Raw genomic sequence first — 15,921 nt, forward strand, 5'->3', positions numbered from 1 at the left:
AGCTTGCACCAATGAAATTCCTAGTAGGATCTAGTTTCCTTCCAGGGCTTTTATGTTCTTGCTCCTGCTATACAGCCTAGACATGCTCGCCAGGCAAGCCCAGCTCCCTGCTCTCCACACCCTCTCCCAGTACAGCCCCATCAGCCGTGCTGGCAGCGGCACCCTCTTCTCCTACAGTGGCCCTTAGCTATCTGTGTGCTTTGGTCCTTTACTGCTGAATGCTTTTCCCATGTAACCTTGCTCTTAGTCTGGCCTACCGTCCCACCTGTAACCATTACTAGCACTTCAATAACTTGATCTGATTGCAGATACAACATGGCTCAGGCTTTATTTGAGTCAACAATACTTAATTCTCCCAAGGGACATTTCTACCTGCAGGGCTCAGAGGCTGGCTAATATTAAGACCATAGAGGGCTCTTAACCACACAGACCCTCTGCAGCCTAGCCTGTGAGGGTGAAGTGACAGTCACAAGTCTGGAAGTGCATCCCATTCCTCCACCTCGGGCACCGTGAGATGTGAATGCGTTTCCTGCTAGGCTTCTGTCTTTGAAGTCCATGTTCCAGCCGCACCTTTTATCCTTCTTGTGTCCTCCATCAATAGGTCTGTCAGTTGCTTGTCAGACACATGGAGCTGCTGGCAGTTCCTCAGAAGCTGACTAAGGTAAATTGCCAGAAGATGCTTACACTGAAACACAGGACACAGCTGTTAGGGACAAGCAGGATCATGTTTGGCCAGTCTAATCAAGACCTCACCATCACATGCAAGGAGAGGGAGCTCTGCCATGGTTTCATCCTGGCCTTCAGTGTGTGGTTACAGCAATGGCTGACAGTCCTTGAGGCACGACACTGGCTCAGAGCTCCTCCCCAGTGAGCTCATGCGGATCTAATAGCTACCCAGCCGCTTCCAACTTCACTATAATGAATGTGCAGAACCACTACTTCATTTTAGGCATTGCTACCTTCTCGGGGGAAGGAGGAGTAGGGGAAATTCTCACACACACACGTGGGGAGATGACACTGTCAGACCTATGTCACAGAACACAGCATTGATCCTGAGAGGACCATGGTACAATCCTATCATTTTACAGGTGAAATATACCTTACTAGTGGTTAGTAGTTAGTGACGTGTGTGTGTGTGTGCACGTATATGAATGAATGGAGATGCTCAGGTTGGCACCAAACTCTCAAGACTTTTAAGCTGGTACTAGAATATAAAAAAGTAGGAACGAGGTAGACTTTATTGTTCTCTACTTTGGCAAGACTAAGACTAACATCTGCTCTCAGGAGGATGGTGTGTTTCTTTCCCTTTAGAACTAGGGATGTACAGATAGGTGCTGTCCTTCCTCCATGCTCTGGAGTCCGATGGGCTGTGTGAACAGCTGCGAGGTACAGGTGGAGGCGTCCCTGCTGCGTGTGAGGTGAGGGTGAGGCCAGGCTGTCTTTATGAGCAGGGGATGATGTGGGAGCATCTCTTACTTCATTCTCTCTCTACTGGGCCATCCCCTGGCCCAGCACTCACTGCCAAGACTACCTCACTGACCGACACAACCTCATCCAGGACCTCTTAGATAAAAACGCAGGAAAGCAATATACCAAAGTGACACTGTGTTGTGGGGGCTGAATCCAGGAGGTGACTAAGACAATAAACCACAATTTCTTCCAACACTGAGGGAAACACCCATTCTGTGTAAACGCCCCGCCTCCCAAAAATGTCTCTCAAGTCTGACACGAGGCTGGCCTCTCCTCTCACAACTGTGTGCAGTGGCGAGAGGCCACCCTTACCAGCAGGCTGTCACTCTTCCGTAACACTGAGAAGGAGAATGCTGGGCACGAGCAGTAATGACAGGAAGCCAGACATGTATATGTTTTGCCAGAACTCCCTAGCACCTGGGAAGAACAGGACAGTGTTAGTTTGCTCCTGGTACAGCTTCCTGACAATCCATTCAGCCTGTCAGAGTTGCTCATAGACATCACTGAAGGTCTCAAGTGGGGTTTATACGGAAGGAACAGCACAAGTTATCTTCCTGCAGCGTGCAAACTCATCTCTTCAGCTTCCCAGGGCGTTGGAGGGTGGAAGAGCCTCCGTCCAGTTCAGCCTTCCACACGGCGGCTTTGCTTCATGTGATGCACAGGTCTCAGCCTGCAGGGCTGGAATGGAGGCCAGGGAAGGCCTGTGAACATTCTACCATGGGCCCCTTAGCTGTGGTATTAGACACTATGCAGGGACATTTCTAAAGCTGCTGTTACATTCCCAGAGAATGAAATGGGCCCTCGGAGGCAGAAGCAGGGCAGCCCTCAGGTGAAGAAAGTAGGACCGGTGTGTGAGTGAGTGGGCCAGATGCTCGGGAAGCATCCGCGTGGGAGGATAAATAAAGCAGTCTTGCGAAGGGGCTGACTCAGCTGCTCAGGACGGAGGTCTCAGGCCCGAGGCAAGTTCAGACCTGCCTACTCATCCAGGGATGGAAGGACACAGACGTGGCTGCTGGTGAGAGGCTCAGTACGACAAACACCGTTGGTGACGCTCAAAAGGAATTCAAGGGAAAAAAAAGATTTGTCTGTGATGAGACTGGACCAACCAGATCGCTAGAGAAACCACTCCTACCACCAAGCAGCCCGACACTTCTGTTGCCAGCTTGTTATAGTCTGGGTTCTGAATGTCCTCCAAAGGCACATGTGTTAACGTGTGGTTGTTACTTCCTGGCACATTCAGGGAATGGAGAACCGTTAGGAGGTAGGATACAGTTAGAGGGAGCTAATGCTGGGGGCATGCCTTGCAGGAGACACTGGGATTCTAACCTCCTTCCTGTCCTGCCTTTGCTTCCTGGGTGTGGGGTGGAGGGATCTTCTTAGCCTCCTGTTCCTGCTGTAATTATGGTGCTGCCCTAGGCCCATATAACAGGACCCAGGCACCATGGATGGAGCCCTCTGAAACTGTCAGCCAATATGAACCTATTCTCCTTTACAGTGACTTCTGCCGGATATTCCCCATAGTGGTGGACATGCGATAGCACAGGGCTGCATTCTGAGAGTTAACTTCCAAATGAAGTAGATTATTATCAAGAAAGGGAAGTACAACATTTTAATTATTTTACAATGGACTGTCCTATGAATTTGCCACAAGGCTTTCAAATTAAATTTGGGCTTTAAGATGGCAATCTAAACAAAAGGTCAGGATTTGCCAAAATTACAGTGTCAGCAGTCCCAGGATCCTTTGCTCCAACCTGAGAATAACAAGCGAGGCCTTAACTAGAGGAAATAATATGCTCAAGTACTGTGCTTCTATGTGTCTGCCTAGTGCTAATATGATACAGCTACTCTGGTTATTTGTTGACTAAGTCAGCAGAACTCTGGGGGATTTTTAGATTACTAGGAATGTCCTTTTTCTATACCATTAAAGACTGGACTTAGTTTACATCACGTATTAAAATCCACCTCTTACACTTTCCTATCCCAAGGCCTGCTGTGTTAGGAACATGACACACACACACACACCACTGACTATCAGTACAATTTTACCTGTGAGTCTAAATAGTGAGGTGGGCATTAGAGCTGACCGCTTCCCACTTAATCCTAAAGCAAACTCCCCAGCGCGCAGCAGCCGTGGGCTAAGCACGGTCTCGGAGCACCGAGGACCTTTAAGGGTCTTTCTTTACTTGGCTCCCCTGTCTTTTCTCTCTAGATTTAGACAAAGCAGGCAGAGCCTCCGGGACTCTGCAGGTTCAGGATCTATCACAATGCTTCCTCCTGGATAAGGTTGCATCAAAGCCTAGTGATTTAGGGACAGGGATAAATTCTACAGAGGTTTCCAAGCCTTACCCTTCCCAAAGGCTGCTTAAGATTCAAAGTAAACTGGTCAAATGCCTGGGGCAGTAGATACTCTAAAGACAGGAAATGCTTTAATTTGCTTCTTCTTTATCTAGCAGTTGACTACTAATGAACCCAATAATCAGGCAAAAATCTGAGCTAGAAATGTTTAGAGCTGGAAATTGACCTTAGGGGTAATTTAATTCTGTGGAAGAAGGACCCTCTCTTACAGGAACTGCTGAGTTCTTCCACTCATCATAGCATCGGCTGGAATGTGCCCCCTTTAGTCCCCCTCCTTAACTGAGATTTAAAAAAACTAACAAACAGGAAAGAACACACTCAAGACCAGGACTGGATTCACAGGAGTCTCAAGGGTGGGAAGTGTGTAGTGACCACAGGAAGCTTGTAAGACGTCCCTGACCATCATTCATGGACAGGTACAACCTTCTAACTACCGCAGCCTCCCAGGCTGCGGACGTCAGAAAGCTACATCTATAATGTTTGTCTCTTTCTGGAAGAAGGGTTTACAGTTCCTGTCCTGATATAGACTGGGTGAAGGAGCTCATAGAGTGTGCATAGCTGAGCAGAAATGTTAAAGATTTTTGCATGCATGTTTTCTAATGTTCTGGGATTGCTGACTGAGGATGTCAGGGCTGGAACCACATTTGCCTCCTATGGATGTACAGGAGGGTGGGTATTCAGCCTTGTTCTGTAAGCCTTGCAAACTTCCAGGCTGTTGCGAAGCGGCCCCTTCCTAAGTGAGCAGGATGTGTTTAGAAAGCAGCTCACAGTAACACAGGATGACTTTAAAGTAATTATACATTACACCTGGAGGACAGTGAAAATATTGGGTTGAACTATGGAATAAAGATTGACTCATGGGATGGTTACCAGCTGGGTATCGAGGCGGTGTTTGACTCAGCATTTTCCATCGTATACAACCAGGAACCAAGGCAGAGTCCTCCTGTATACACAACAGTGCACTGTAGGACTGATGTGAGGCTGGCGGAGGTTTCTGGGCTCCTTCACCTCCAGTCAAAGTCAAAGCTGACAGCTATATATCTAGGGAGTATTTTTTTAATGATAAAGTAACACAATATAATAAAGGACATGGCAGACAATCATTAAGAAAGTCATATTCATAAAAATAATTAAATAGTTTTAAACAAGATCTTTACAGTTTTAGCTGGTAGCCAGGTCACATAAGTGAGGGACAGCTGGAAGTCCTGTTCTGGTCAGGTATTATGATGGTAATGAAGCTGAGACCAAAAAACTTTTTTACCCTGACACTTATTAAAACATTCATATTATTTTTATTTTATATGTAAGAGTGTTTTGCTTGCCTATGTGCATGTATAACGTTTGTGCCTGGTGACCACAGAGGCCAGGAGTGGGTACCAGATCCCAAGAATTCAAGTGACAGGCAGTGGTGAGCTGCCATGTGCACATGGGACTGAACCTGGATCCTTTGCAGAAGGACTGCTGAGCCATCTCTTCAGCCCTGAAACCAGAATTCTGCAGTGAAGAAACATGGTGAAGACTGGAGGGATCTAAGTCGTGGATAATCTAAGTATATAAAATACAAAAAGATAACACAAGAAAGAAACTTAGTGGCTCCAGCTGATTGTTCATCTAGAAGTCCACCATGAGAAAAACCCCTTTGAGTAAAAACGTACTATCCAAAAATTGTAAATATAGCCACACTCCATTTTCCTTAATGGAAACACGCAGCGATCTACCTCCGAAGTCGATTAAGGTGGGCTGCAATATAAGGGCAAGTAGATTCATAAGGAGGGACACATATTTGTCAAAGCAGGCTCTGTTCAAGTCATTCTCTAAGAATTAGCTGGCACCATCTTTCAATGAGAGTTACTGTCTTGGCCCCAGTTCTGACAAGTTCACTAGAAGCTAGAGTTTAAACAATGAGATTTCCTACCCACTGACGGCATCTTTCTTAACCACTGAGAGTCAAGCACATACTTGATAAGCCACAGCATTTCCATGTCCTTCCTAAAATGTTCTTCCCGGCGACAACAGTTTTGAAAGATAGATGGTTACAAGATTATTCTAGACACATGGAATGGCCTCAAGAACCATTTTGACTTTTTCCTGTAAACAAGAGATTATGGTTGGGCAGTGGTGGCGCACGCCTTTAATCCCAGCACTTGGGAGGCAGAAGCAGGGGGATTTCTGAGTTTGAGGCCAGCCTGGTCTACAGAGTGAGTTCCAGGACAGTCAAGGCTACACAGAGAAACCCTGTCTTGGAGAGAGAGAGAGAGAGAGAGAGAGAGAGAGAGAGAGAGAGAGAGAGAGAGAGAGAGAGAGAAGGACCCCTATAATCAACAAGAGAGCAGAGGCTGGTATCCATTAGACTTGAGAAAAGAGCCTCTCCACACCACTGTTAGTTCTATGTAGTGCTACTGACAGAATCAAAAAGTTGTATTTATCTTTAATTTCTAGAATCCTTGGAGATACTATGAAAGCACAACAAGCCTGTTATAATATCAAATACTACATATCCTTGTATGTGAAATCTAAAACAGTCCAGCTTACAGAAGCAAGTGTCTACCAGCGTTCAGCATTCGGGGTGAGGGGGAGGAGCTTATGGAGATAGTCAGGGGAGACAGAAGCTCAGGGAGGTTTCTGACCACAGTAACTAACAATGCATCACAGACCTGAGAATTTGTAAGGGAGTGCTCTCATCACAGAAAAGGAAGCATATAAGGTTTTCTGAGATAGTCGGATGTGTCAACAGCATGAAGCTATAAGGTATCATATGTCAAGATGTCACTTTGTATTGTCATATATAGTTCTTGTCAATTCAAAATAAATACAAGTATTTAAATTATGATTCCGTTAACTTTACTAAGTTATATCACAAAGCTTAGTACATACTTCACGTTGGTTGTTAGCTTCCACAGAGACTGTGAATAGATTTATGTCCTAAGGTTTTGTGTTTTGATTATCCCCACCTCTAGACTTCTACCTGGTAAACACGCCTTCCACTGGGTGATGAGATTAAAGTGACGGACTCTCGATCGACTAGGTCCAAGGCCTGGATGGCCGATGACCCAAACACAAACTCCAGCCTAGGGAATACAAAGACACTGGATTAGAAAGGCCGATTCTGAGTCACCTCGAGAACTTGACACAAAGGTTTACTGTCCTATGGTTTTGTGTGTGTGATGATGGAGACTGAACCCGAGACCTCATGCATGGTGGGCAAGCACCTCTACCACTGAGCCTCGATCTCTGCACCTCCATTGTGTGTGCTGTCCCTCAAGTGCCATCCACTTCTTTTACAGAGGGTTGCTAACTGGTCTGAAAGCTGCCGTGAGGCCGGAGCTGGGATTAGGAGCACACCCTGGAACTGGCTTTTGTAAGTGGTGCTGGGATGAAACTCAGACTCCTGTGCTTGCATAACAAACAGCTTACAACTGAGCTATCTTTCTAGCCAACCCCCACACTTAAAACAAAAAAAACCCCAAGTTTTAATGTGGGAAAAATATTATTAACAACCCCCTTGGCTTGGGTTGGAGAGGTGGCTCAGAGTTAAGAGCACTGGTTGCTCTTCCTGAGGACCTGAGTTTGATTCTCAGGTCTCATGTGGCAGCTCCCTACCATCTGTAACTCCAGTTCCAAGAGATCCACTGCCCGTCTCTAGCCTCTGTGGGCACTGCATGCATGTGGTGCAGACAAACATGCAAAAGAACCCACCCATACACATAAAATTAAAAATTAGAAAAAAAAAAAAACCCAACCAATCCATGAAACAAAATCCATGGTTTCATTTGCTCCCCAGAATAAGTGTTAACATCTTGTTCATTTATTTCAGATTTTTTTTTGTGTGTTTTAAAATAAAAGACGATATACTATTACAGGCAAAAAACCAAGCTCTCTTCATGCTTCATTAAAGAGCTTCCAGACATTTCATTCCTTTCTGTCTCTTTGGCAAGCATTTATTCATCCCTTCCTCAGCCTGGGCTTCCTCTTCTCTTTCTCTCTCTATCCCACATTGCCGAGTGAGCCCAGGCCCTCATATACGTTCAGAATCCACTCTGTCTCTGAGCTACACCTGCAGCAAGACCTCATATACTTGCTGGTTTCTTTCCTGTTAATGTTTTGTATCCTATTATTCACGGAATGACTGTGTGTATGTACATGTGTATGTGTACCTATGCACACACAGCACTGCTTATAAAGTTTAAAATATAACTGTGTATCACTTCATTTTCCCAGAATCTAGTCTCACACACAACAGTACTAGGAAAAGTTGAGAAGGAGTGCTTTTGAATTTCTTATACCAAATACATAAAGATTTATTTAACCAACAAAAATAAGGAAATGGAATTTGCTGAAGAGCCTCTTAACTCAAAGATAACCACGGTTAACTTCAATTATTTTAAAAATGGCTTTGTCTACTTCATGGCTTCTATGAACATCTCTCAAAACACATGAAATATTTTATTACTTTTGATGGCCATAAAAGTTACTCTACTGTAAAAGTGAACCATTTTTACTCTCCATAAACATAAAGGCTCCTATATTTGAAGGTATATTTTTGAGTAGGTTATTTCCAGTTTCTTGTGTTGTCCTATTCAGTACTGGGCGAATCTGTTCATTGTAAAGTCTTTACGAACATCACAGTTACCTCCTTGGGTGACATTCTTGTAAGTGGGATATCCAGGTCAAGGAATATGTATGCTTTAAAGCCATACTGCCAGTTGCCAGGTGTGGTGGTTTGAATCGAGAATGCCCCCTTAGGCTCCTCCTATATTTGAAGGTTTGATCCACAGTTGGTAAAACTGGCAAAGATTAGGAAGTGTGGCCTTCTTGGAGGTGTGTCACTGGAGGTGAGCTTCAAGGTTTCTCAATGCTACTTCCAGTCACCCCCCCTCCCCCTTGTGCTTGTGGCTGAGACGTAAGCTCTCAGCTACTTCTCTAATATCCTGAACGTCTGCCTGCCTGCTGCCATGCTCCCTACCAGGATGTCAAGGACTCATAAGCAAGCCCGCAGTTAAATGTTGTCTTTTATAAGTTGCCTTGGTCATGATGGTCCTCACAGCAGAGCATTAACCAAGGTACCAGGCTACCTTCCAACTGACATCGCTAGCAAGGTATTACTCATCCATAGACCTGTCAACCTTCTTTCCCGGGGTTGCTAGTTTTATAGGAGAAATTATCTTTTAATTTGTATCTTATGATTATTAGTAATACTTATCATTTCCCCCAATAGTTTTTTGGATATTTGTATTCTTTTATTATTTGCCTATTTTCTACTTATTAATTTATTTTTAAGAAGGTTTCTCTTATGTGTAAGTGCATATGTCTGAGTATATTTAATGCATTCTGTGTTCAGGTGCCCATGGATGTCAGGGAGGGATATTAGGCTTCTGGGAAACTCCCAAGGTCTGTGCTGGGAACCACTGAGTCTGTTCTCCAGATCTGACTTAGGTTTGTTTTTTGAGCCAAGGTCTTACATAGGTCAGGCTGACCTCACACTTCTGCTGTAGCCCAGGATGGCCTTGAACTCCTGGACCTCATGCTTCCACCTTCCAAGGGCTGCAATTAAACCTGTGCCTGCCACCAGGTCTGCTTTGTTTTTACACGTTAAAAAACAACCAAACAAGTGTGTGTCAGTGTTTTGCCTACATGCTGTTCACCGTGTGTTGGCAGGGCCCACAAAGGCCTGAGGTGTATCCGATCGATCCCCCAGAGCTAGAGTTATAGGTGGTTATGTGCCTTCTGAATGGAACTCTGGTCCCCTGGAATAGGAGCAAGTCTTATCTCCAGCCCTCTTACTATCTCTAAAAACCAAGAAATACATTGAAAGGATCTGGCTCTTAAAACTGTGTAACTCTTTTTATAGATCAAACAAGAGTCTGTACTTACGATAAGAGAAGCTCGTCGGGAACTGTAAGATGGGAACAGGAGAGTTAGTCATGCTAGACTAGTCACGGCAAACATGAAGCTCTTATAACAACGATCCCAAATCACTGCAGACGATGTAAACAGAACCTATCTATCCAATTCTACGTCTTTCCCAACCCATTGAAGCAATAATAGGATCTATTTACTTATTTAAAGAATCATTAGTTCCCAAGGATGGGGAGGCAGGGGAAACAACAGCTAAAATACACTGGGGGCAAATATGAAAGTGGAACATAACTTTCCAGACAGACCTCAACAAGACGGATCTTCAGCTATCGGTAGGGAGAACTGAGCACTGGTCTGGCACATACTCCAGAACCTTCCATCCTCCTCCCCAACCCTCTGCACAGAGGCAGGCAGATAGATCTCTGTGAGTTTGAGGTCTACATATTGAGTTCAAAACAGCCAGGACTATGTAGACAGTGCCTCAAAGATAAATAAATAAAAGAAACAGACAACCAAGCAGAAGGATGTCTCCGTTCCTTTCTCAGCTGTGGGTGGCTGTCGCTCCCTCTGGCAGATGACTGATGGTGTTCACGGAAGGCTCTAATAGAGGATTTCCGAAAGGACTAGGAGAAAACACCCAAGCCAGGGGGAGTTGCTGCTCTCTTCCCAACGTGGCTCCTGCAAGAACCAGCCCTCCTCCTTTCCCCCCTGCGGCTGAGCTGCTCTCCCAGTCTTCACCCTCCAGGCAGGAGACTCATTGGGAATCTGAGCCATCGGACAGGGAATAGCACTGTCATGGGTGTTCAGCTAAGCCACCTAGTAAGACGCATGCTAAGTAAGTAAGTAAGTAAGGTCTGTAAGTCCTTGCTTGAGTTTTCTATCCTTAAACACGGCAACTACAAATTACCACAACTAAGTAAAAAGAGAACAAAAATCAGCAAAAGAATCTACTTAGAGGAAACACTGAAGTCAGAGGGAAAGTTCCAACAACTATCACTAATATCAGAACAAACAGGCTAATGCAATCATAAAAACGGCAGGGAAAATTATAAATTAAATATAATATCAGAAATAAAAACCTCATAGAAAATCTGGAAGACACAGTTGAAGGAATTTCCCAAGAAGCAGAGGCAGGGATAAAAAGATTAAATACAGGAGATAAATTATTCAGGGACAATAAAGGACATGCTATAACCAAGGGATGGGAATACTAGGAAAAAACAAAAAAAAACAAAAAAACAAATGTCTATCAAGTAAGTTAGTAGAGCCTCACTTTGAGTGGAAAACAAAACCAGGGGCTGGAGGTGGTGCACCCGCCAAGAGCACTGGCTGGCTGCTCTCAGACAGCTGGAGTTTCTAGCACCCATGCTGAGTGGCTCTTAACCTCTGTACTGCCAGCTCCACAGGTCCAACTCCCTCTTCTGGCTTCTGGGGGCTCCCTCACACATGGACATTCATACATTCATACAGAAGTAAAAATGAAACTTGAACAAAATCTTATCAGAAGCTTGAGAATCATGGTCATAAAGAAGTTATAGCTGGCTCTCCACACCCGTAGGACCAACATCTGTGGACTCACCTAACACGAGATAAGAACTGAGGGGCTGGGCCACGACTCAGCAGTTAAGAGCAGGGTTCATGCCCCAGCTGGTTCACATTCCGGTACAAGGGAATCTGATGCCATCTTCTGGCCTCTCAGGGCACTGCACCCACATGGTGCACAGATACATATGCAGGCAAAATACCCATACACGTGGAATGTTTAAAAAGAAATGGAAAGGTCAGACACACACTTCTAACTGGGATGCTCAGAAGCCAAAGGCACAAGCACAGGGAGCAAGGCCAGCCTGGGCTATAAAGAGGCCAAACAAAATCACACAGAAACCAGTACTACCAACCCCTGAAACCTCTGAGCCTCTACTAAACATGTCATTCTCTCATTTTCTCTAAGCAACCCAGGATGCCATCTACCTACTCAGCACTGACACTGCAGAGAACAGGAGCTGTGAGTGATGTAGGGATGGTTTCAAGCATATTAAAGTACAAAGGGGGCTGGTGAGACGGCTCAGCCGGGTAAGAGCATTGACTACCCTTCCGAAGGTCCTGCGTTCAAATCCCAGCAACCACATGGTGGCTCAGAACCACCCATAATGAGATCTAATACCCTCTTCTGGTGTGTCTGAAGTCAGCTACAATGTACTTATGTATATAATAATAAATTTTTGGGCCGGAGTGAGTAGAGGTCCTAAAATAATTCAACTCCCAACAACCACATGAAGGCTAACAACCATCTGTACAGCTACAGTGTACTCATATACATAAAATAAAGTACAAAGGAAGGTGAATATGGGTCACATGCCATCCTACCAAAGGGACTGTACATCAGCAATCTTAACCATCATGGATACCTAGGAGCAACTGCAATTCAAAGACCCAGAGAAAATAAAAGCCACCGACAAAATTCAGGAGCAATGCTAGATACAAAATGCTAGACAATTATGGGACAATGTTTTCAGAGGTCTGAAGATATGCTATTTCCAACATGAAACTTAATACCTTTTTGTAACCCCCCCCCCCCAGCCTGAAATCTGGCTGATCAGGTTTGACTGTTAGCACTAAGAGAGCATGGGGATGAAGCCTGCCACCCTATCGTTCTGCCACTCCCACTGCTACTACCTGCCACCTAGCTGTTCCAGAGCCAACACATGGTCACCTGAAACTGGACTCCAAGGATGATTTGGCGGGAATGGGCCCCTCCCCCTTCTTCATAACCCCGTGTCTCCAAATAGTAAAATTGAACCTTGATCAGACTAATGTCTTGGTTCCATCCTTTCTCGTGCCGCCTAGTTCCCTCTTTTCTTCCAGATTCCAAGATGCCTCCCAGGCTAGAACTCAGACATGTGGGCCGCTGGCCGCCCTCAACACCTTTTAACCAAGCGTGAGAGCAGAAAAACCTTTTTCAGACATTCAAAGCCGCAAAAGCATAGTTCATGCCTTCTTCAGAAACCTACTGAGGTGTGTACTGCATACAATAAGACAGGTAACAATACACAAGTGGATCAACAAGAGGAAAGTAAACTGTAGGATGTGCTAACACAAGACCCAAACTGGGAAAAGAGAATTCCCAGTTAACACTGAAGGAAGACAGCAGCAGCCCAACCGGACAGCAGCCAGTCCATACTAGGGAAGTCGGCAGGCTCTTCGCAGATTCCTTTATGAAAATGTAACTGATAAAATGTCTTTTTTACCTTAACATTTTGAGTGGAGACCTGTGATAGTGGCATAAAATTTCAAGTTCAAGTAAAAATACATATGTAGAAAACTAAACAAGCTTAGAAAGCCGAGATGGTTATAATTCAGGGGAACCAAGTTACCCAGGAAAGGAAATCATAGCTTCTATATGGTCAAAATCATATACATGCAACCTGGACTTATATTCTGCACGGTTACCAAGGAAGATTGGGGATTAGAAAGGAATACCCAGACCCAATACTGAAAACTGCTCTACTGAAAAATAAACAGGAATTGAGAGTCTGCTCCTGTGTAAGGGGGCCCCTTCAGTTACTGGCATATGGATTAACCAACAGCCCTGTTCTGTAAAACTCATCTCGTTCCAGCATCTCAGAACATCTGTGGTCAAATCCTGGAAGCAAGACCTCACAACAGACTAACACCCCACAACTTCTTTGAAGTCAAAGCATGTTTGAATACCTGGTTGGCTGAATCTTTTACGTAAAAGACCAAAATGAGACTATTCGTTTACTTTTCTAGTCCCATTGAAGCAGTAACTCAAACCAGTTCACAGAGCACAATCAATGAACAATAGGAGTTTTGTGCTCTAATTTGGCTATCATTTAGAGAGGCTATTTTTGGGGAGAGTGCTTTAATTAGTCTACACTTCAAAAGCACCCCCCACCCCACCTCCAGTTTTTTGAGATAAAGTCTCCAGCAGCCCAGTCTGGCCTAGCATTATGTAGCTGAGGTTGACCTTAAACTTTCCCTTTTTCTTTCTTTCTTTTTTTTTTTTTTTTTTTTTTTTTTGTCTCCACTTCCCAAGTGCGGAGACTACAGCCATGTGCCCAGTCTTGTGCGGTGGTGGGGAATCCACGGCAGCTCTCTACATGCCAGGCAAGCCTCTTTACCAGCCGAGCTGCATAGTAGATCCTCATTACTAGTTTTCCCCTTTTGGTAGATCCTCCTACTCTGGTGAGTAAGCAAAGATCATCCTTGGTCGGTCATTTTGTTGGAGACAGGCATAGGGCGACCTCTACAGGCCAGAGGGAAGAAGTAATTTTCAACTTCCCGATTTTTTTTTAAAGGTTTTGCCTCCCTGAATGTTTTTTAGTAAAATCTATTTACTAAACAAAGTAGTAAACAAGGGTATTATTTTTAAACTTTGCATCACGGATTGTGGATAAAGATTCTGAGTAACTCGAAATTGTCTACGCATCTGCCATTCCGCATCCCAGCCCTCGCCCACTCCTTGGATGTACCCAGTGGCTCTCTTTAAGTACCGGGGTTCCCGCACACCGGCTCGCACTCAGGGATCTGACGTCTAGTCACTCAAATCCCTCTATTTAGTTAAGCGATTTAAGGGGCCCAGGCTTCAGGGACATAACCATGCGGGGTAAGAATAAAAGCCCGCAGGCCGTACTTCTCGCGCTGTCTCGCACAGCGGCGGCCATCTCGCTCAGGAGCTCTTCCACCACCTCCGGGAGCGCGACCGCCATGGCACGCCGCCCGTCTTCTCTCCTCCCGGGCGCTGCGAACTTCACGCGCCCTGCAGGCCGGGGGCGGGGCGGGGCGGGACGAGACGGCGTGACGTCAGCATGCGTCATCGCGCATGCGGACTGGCGGGGCGTCCCGGGCCAGCCGTGGCTTAGTGGATCTCTGAGGGAGGACCCGTCGGCATGTTCCGGTTGCTTCGCTGGCGTCTGGGTCGAACCCTGCTGCGGGCCGCGGGCCGGCGGTGTGGGGGTTGTACGGCGCGCCTGCTGCCGGAGCGGACGGGCGACGCGGGGACGGGCGCGGAGCGGCTGCGGACCCGAGGCGCGCCGGCGCGGGGGCACGGGGTGCTGCCGCTGTTGGCAGGTGAGCGGTGCGCTCCGGGCGGGGCCGGCCCGGCGGGGGCGGGGACGCGGGCACGGGCCGGTCCCGGTGACCTCTGAGCCGCTTCTCGCAGCTCTCGCCTGGTTCTCGCGACCCGCGGCGACGGCCGAGCAGCCGGGAGAGGACGCGTCAGACGAGGCGGAGGCCGAGATCATCCAGCTGCTGAAGCAAGCCAAGGTGAGGGGCTCGACCGGGCGCGCGCGCTCTCTGCTCCGGTTTCCCGAGGCCTGGATGGATTGGCCCTGGGTGGAAGGTTGGGATCCATCCAGACTGGTCCAGAGCGAATCCTGCAGCAGAATCGCTGCAGTTGTGAGTGCAGGTGGAGACCCTCACATTTCCTTTATTTATTTATTTATTTTGTCCAAACGTATTGATTGAGGATGTTTTGCGAGGGTGGCTTTAATCAGCTAACCTCCAAGCCGAATGACATTTTGTTCATAGACTATGAATGACGCCCCGAAAATGCAATTTAGTATCGTTTATGCCTATTGGTTTGCGTCTAAATCTGTTTCTCCACATCCTTTTTTTCCCCCCTCCAGGTTTATTTCATCTCTTCCTACGGGTTCAATATCGACTTAATGCCAACAACGTCCAGATTTGTGTTCAGACTGCAGTGTGTCATTGACATGCTGTCTCTATTGCAAGGCCACAGCTATCTCTCAGATTTAGCATGCCCGGGACTAAGCACTTTTTCTTAAATTCCTTCCCCCCAAATATGGCTTTAACAGTGTTCTCTCTATCACCTAAAAAATTAAGCCTAAAAAATCATAGTGGTTCCTCAGGCGGACCCCTGTGTTTGAAACCAGCTTGCTCTACAAAGCAAGTCCAGGACAGCCAGGATTCTGTTACACAGAGAAACCCTGTCTCAAAAAAGAGGAGAAAAAAAAAAAAAAAAACAGAAAATAATCATAATTGTTCTTAAAGTGTGTTGTTGATAATTCCCAGTTACAGCAGTAAACACAGTTGCCATCAAATCCAGAACACTTCTCAAATCGCCTGCCCTCTTTTTCCATTCCCTCTTTTCCCCCAGTTTTCCTCACACAGGTCCTGTTCTCTTGCCCCAACCGCAGTCCTTTCTCCGTGTAGCAACCTGAGTGATGGTTTGAAAATGTAAATCAGATTGTAGTAGTG

General features: G+C 46.0%; 2 protein-coding genes across 10 annotated transcripts in view; one reads left to right on the forward strand and one right to left on the reverse strand.

Moving 5' to 3' along the window:
* Positions 1 to 302: 302 nt before the first annotated feature.
* On the reverse strand, positions 303 to 14,474 carry Zswim7 (zinc finger SWIM-type containing 7). Its single transcript, NM_027198.1, has 5 exons — positions 14,336 to 14,474; positions 9,697 to 9,718; positions 6,791 to 6,893; positions 1,783 to 1,887; positions 303 to 685 (listed from the first exon to the last, which is right to left on the reverse strand). Exons 1-5 carry the CDS (start codon positions 14,409 to 14,411, stop codon positions 533 to 535), a joined length of 459 nt encoding a protein of 152 aa, NP_081474.1. The 5' UTR covers positions 14,412 to 14,474; the 3' UTR covers positions 303 to 532.
* Positions 14,475 to 14,507: 33 nt separating this feature from the next.
* Positions 14,508 to 15,921, forward strand: part of Ttc19 (tetratricopeptide repeat domain 19) — a 50,451-nt gene continuing 49,037 nt past the window's right edge. For 4 of the 9 annotated variants that reach the window (XR_001780061.2, XR_003949514.1, XR_001780062.2 and 1 more), the window contains exons 1-2: positions 14,508 to 14,772; positions 14,864 to 14,967. Coding sequence is in view for 3 of the 9 variants with exons in the window: in XM_006534321.4 (XP_006534384.1) it covers positions 14,592 to 14,772; positions 14,864 to 14,967 (285 nt within the window). In the remaining 6 variants the exon portion in view is untranslated. The remainder of the gene's footprint in view (positions 14,773 to 14,863; positions 14,968 to 15,921) is intronic. The other 5 variants (XR_003949515.1, XR_388537.4, XM_006534321.4 and 2 more) reach the window with 2 other exon arrangements.

The sequence above is a fragment of the Mus musculus genome, chromosome 11 (assembly GCF_000001635.26).
Source record: "Mus musculus strain C57BL/6J chromosome 11, GRCm38.p6 C57BL/6J".
Classification (NCBI taxonomy): domain Eukaryota; kingdom Metazoa; phylum Chordata; class Mammalia; order Rodentia; family Muridae; genus Mus; species Mus musculus.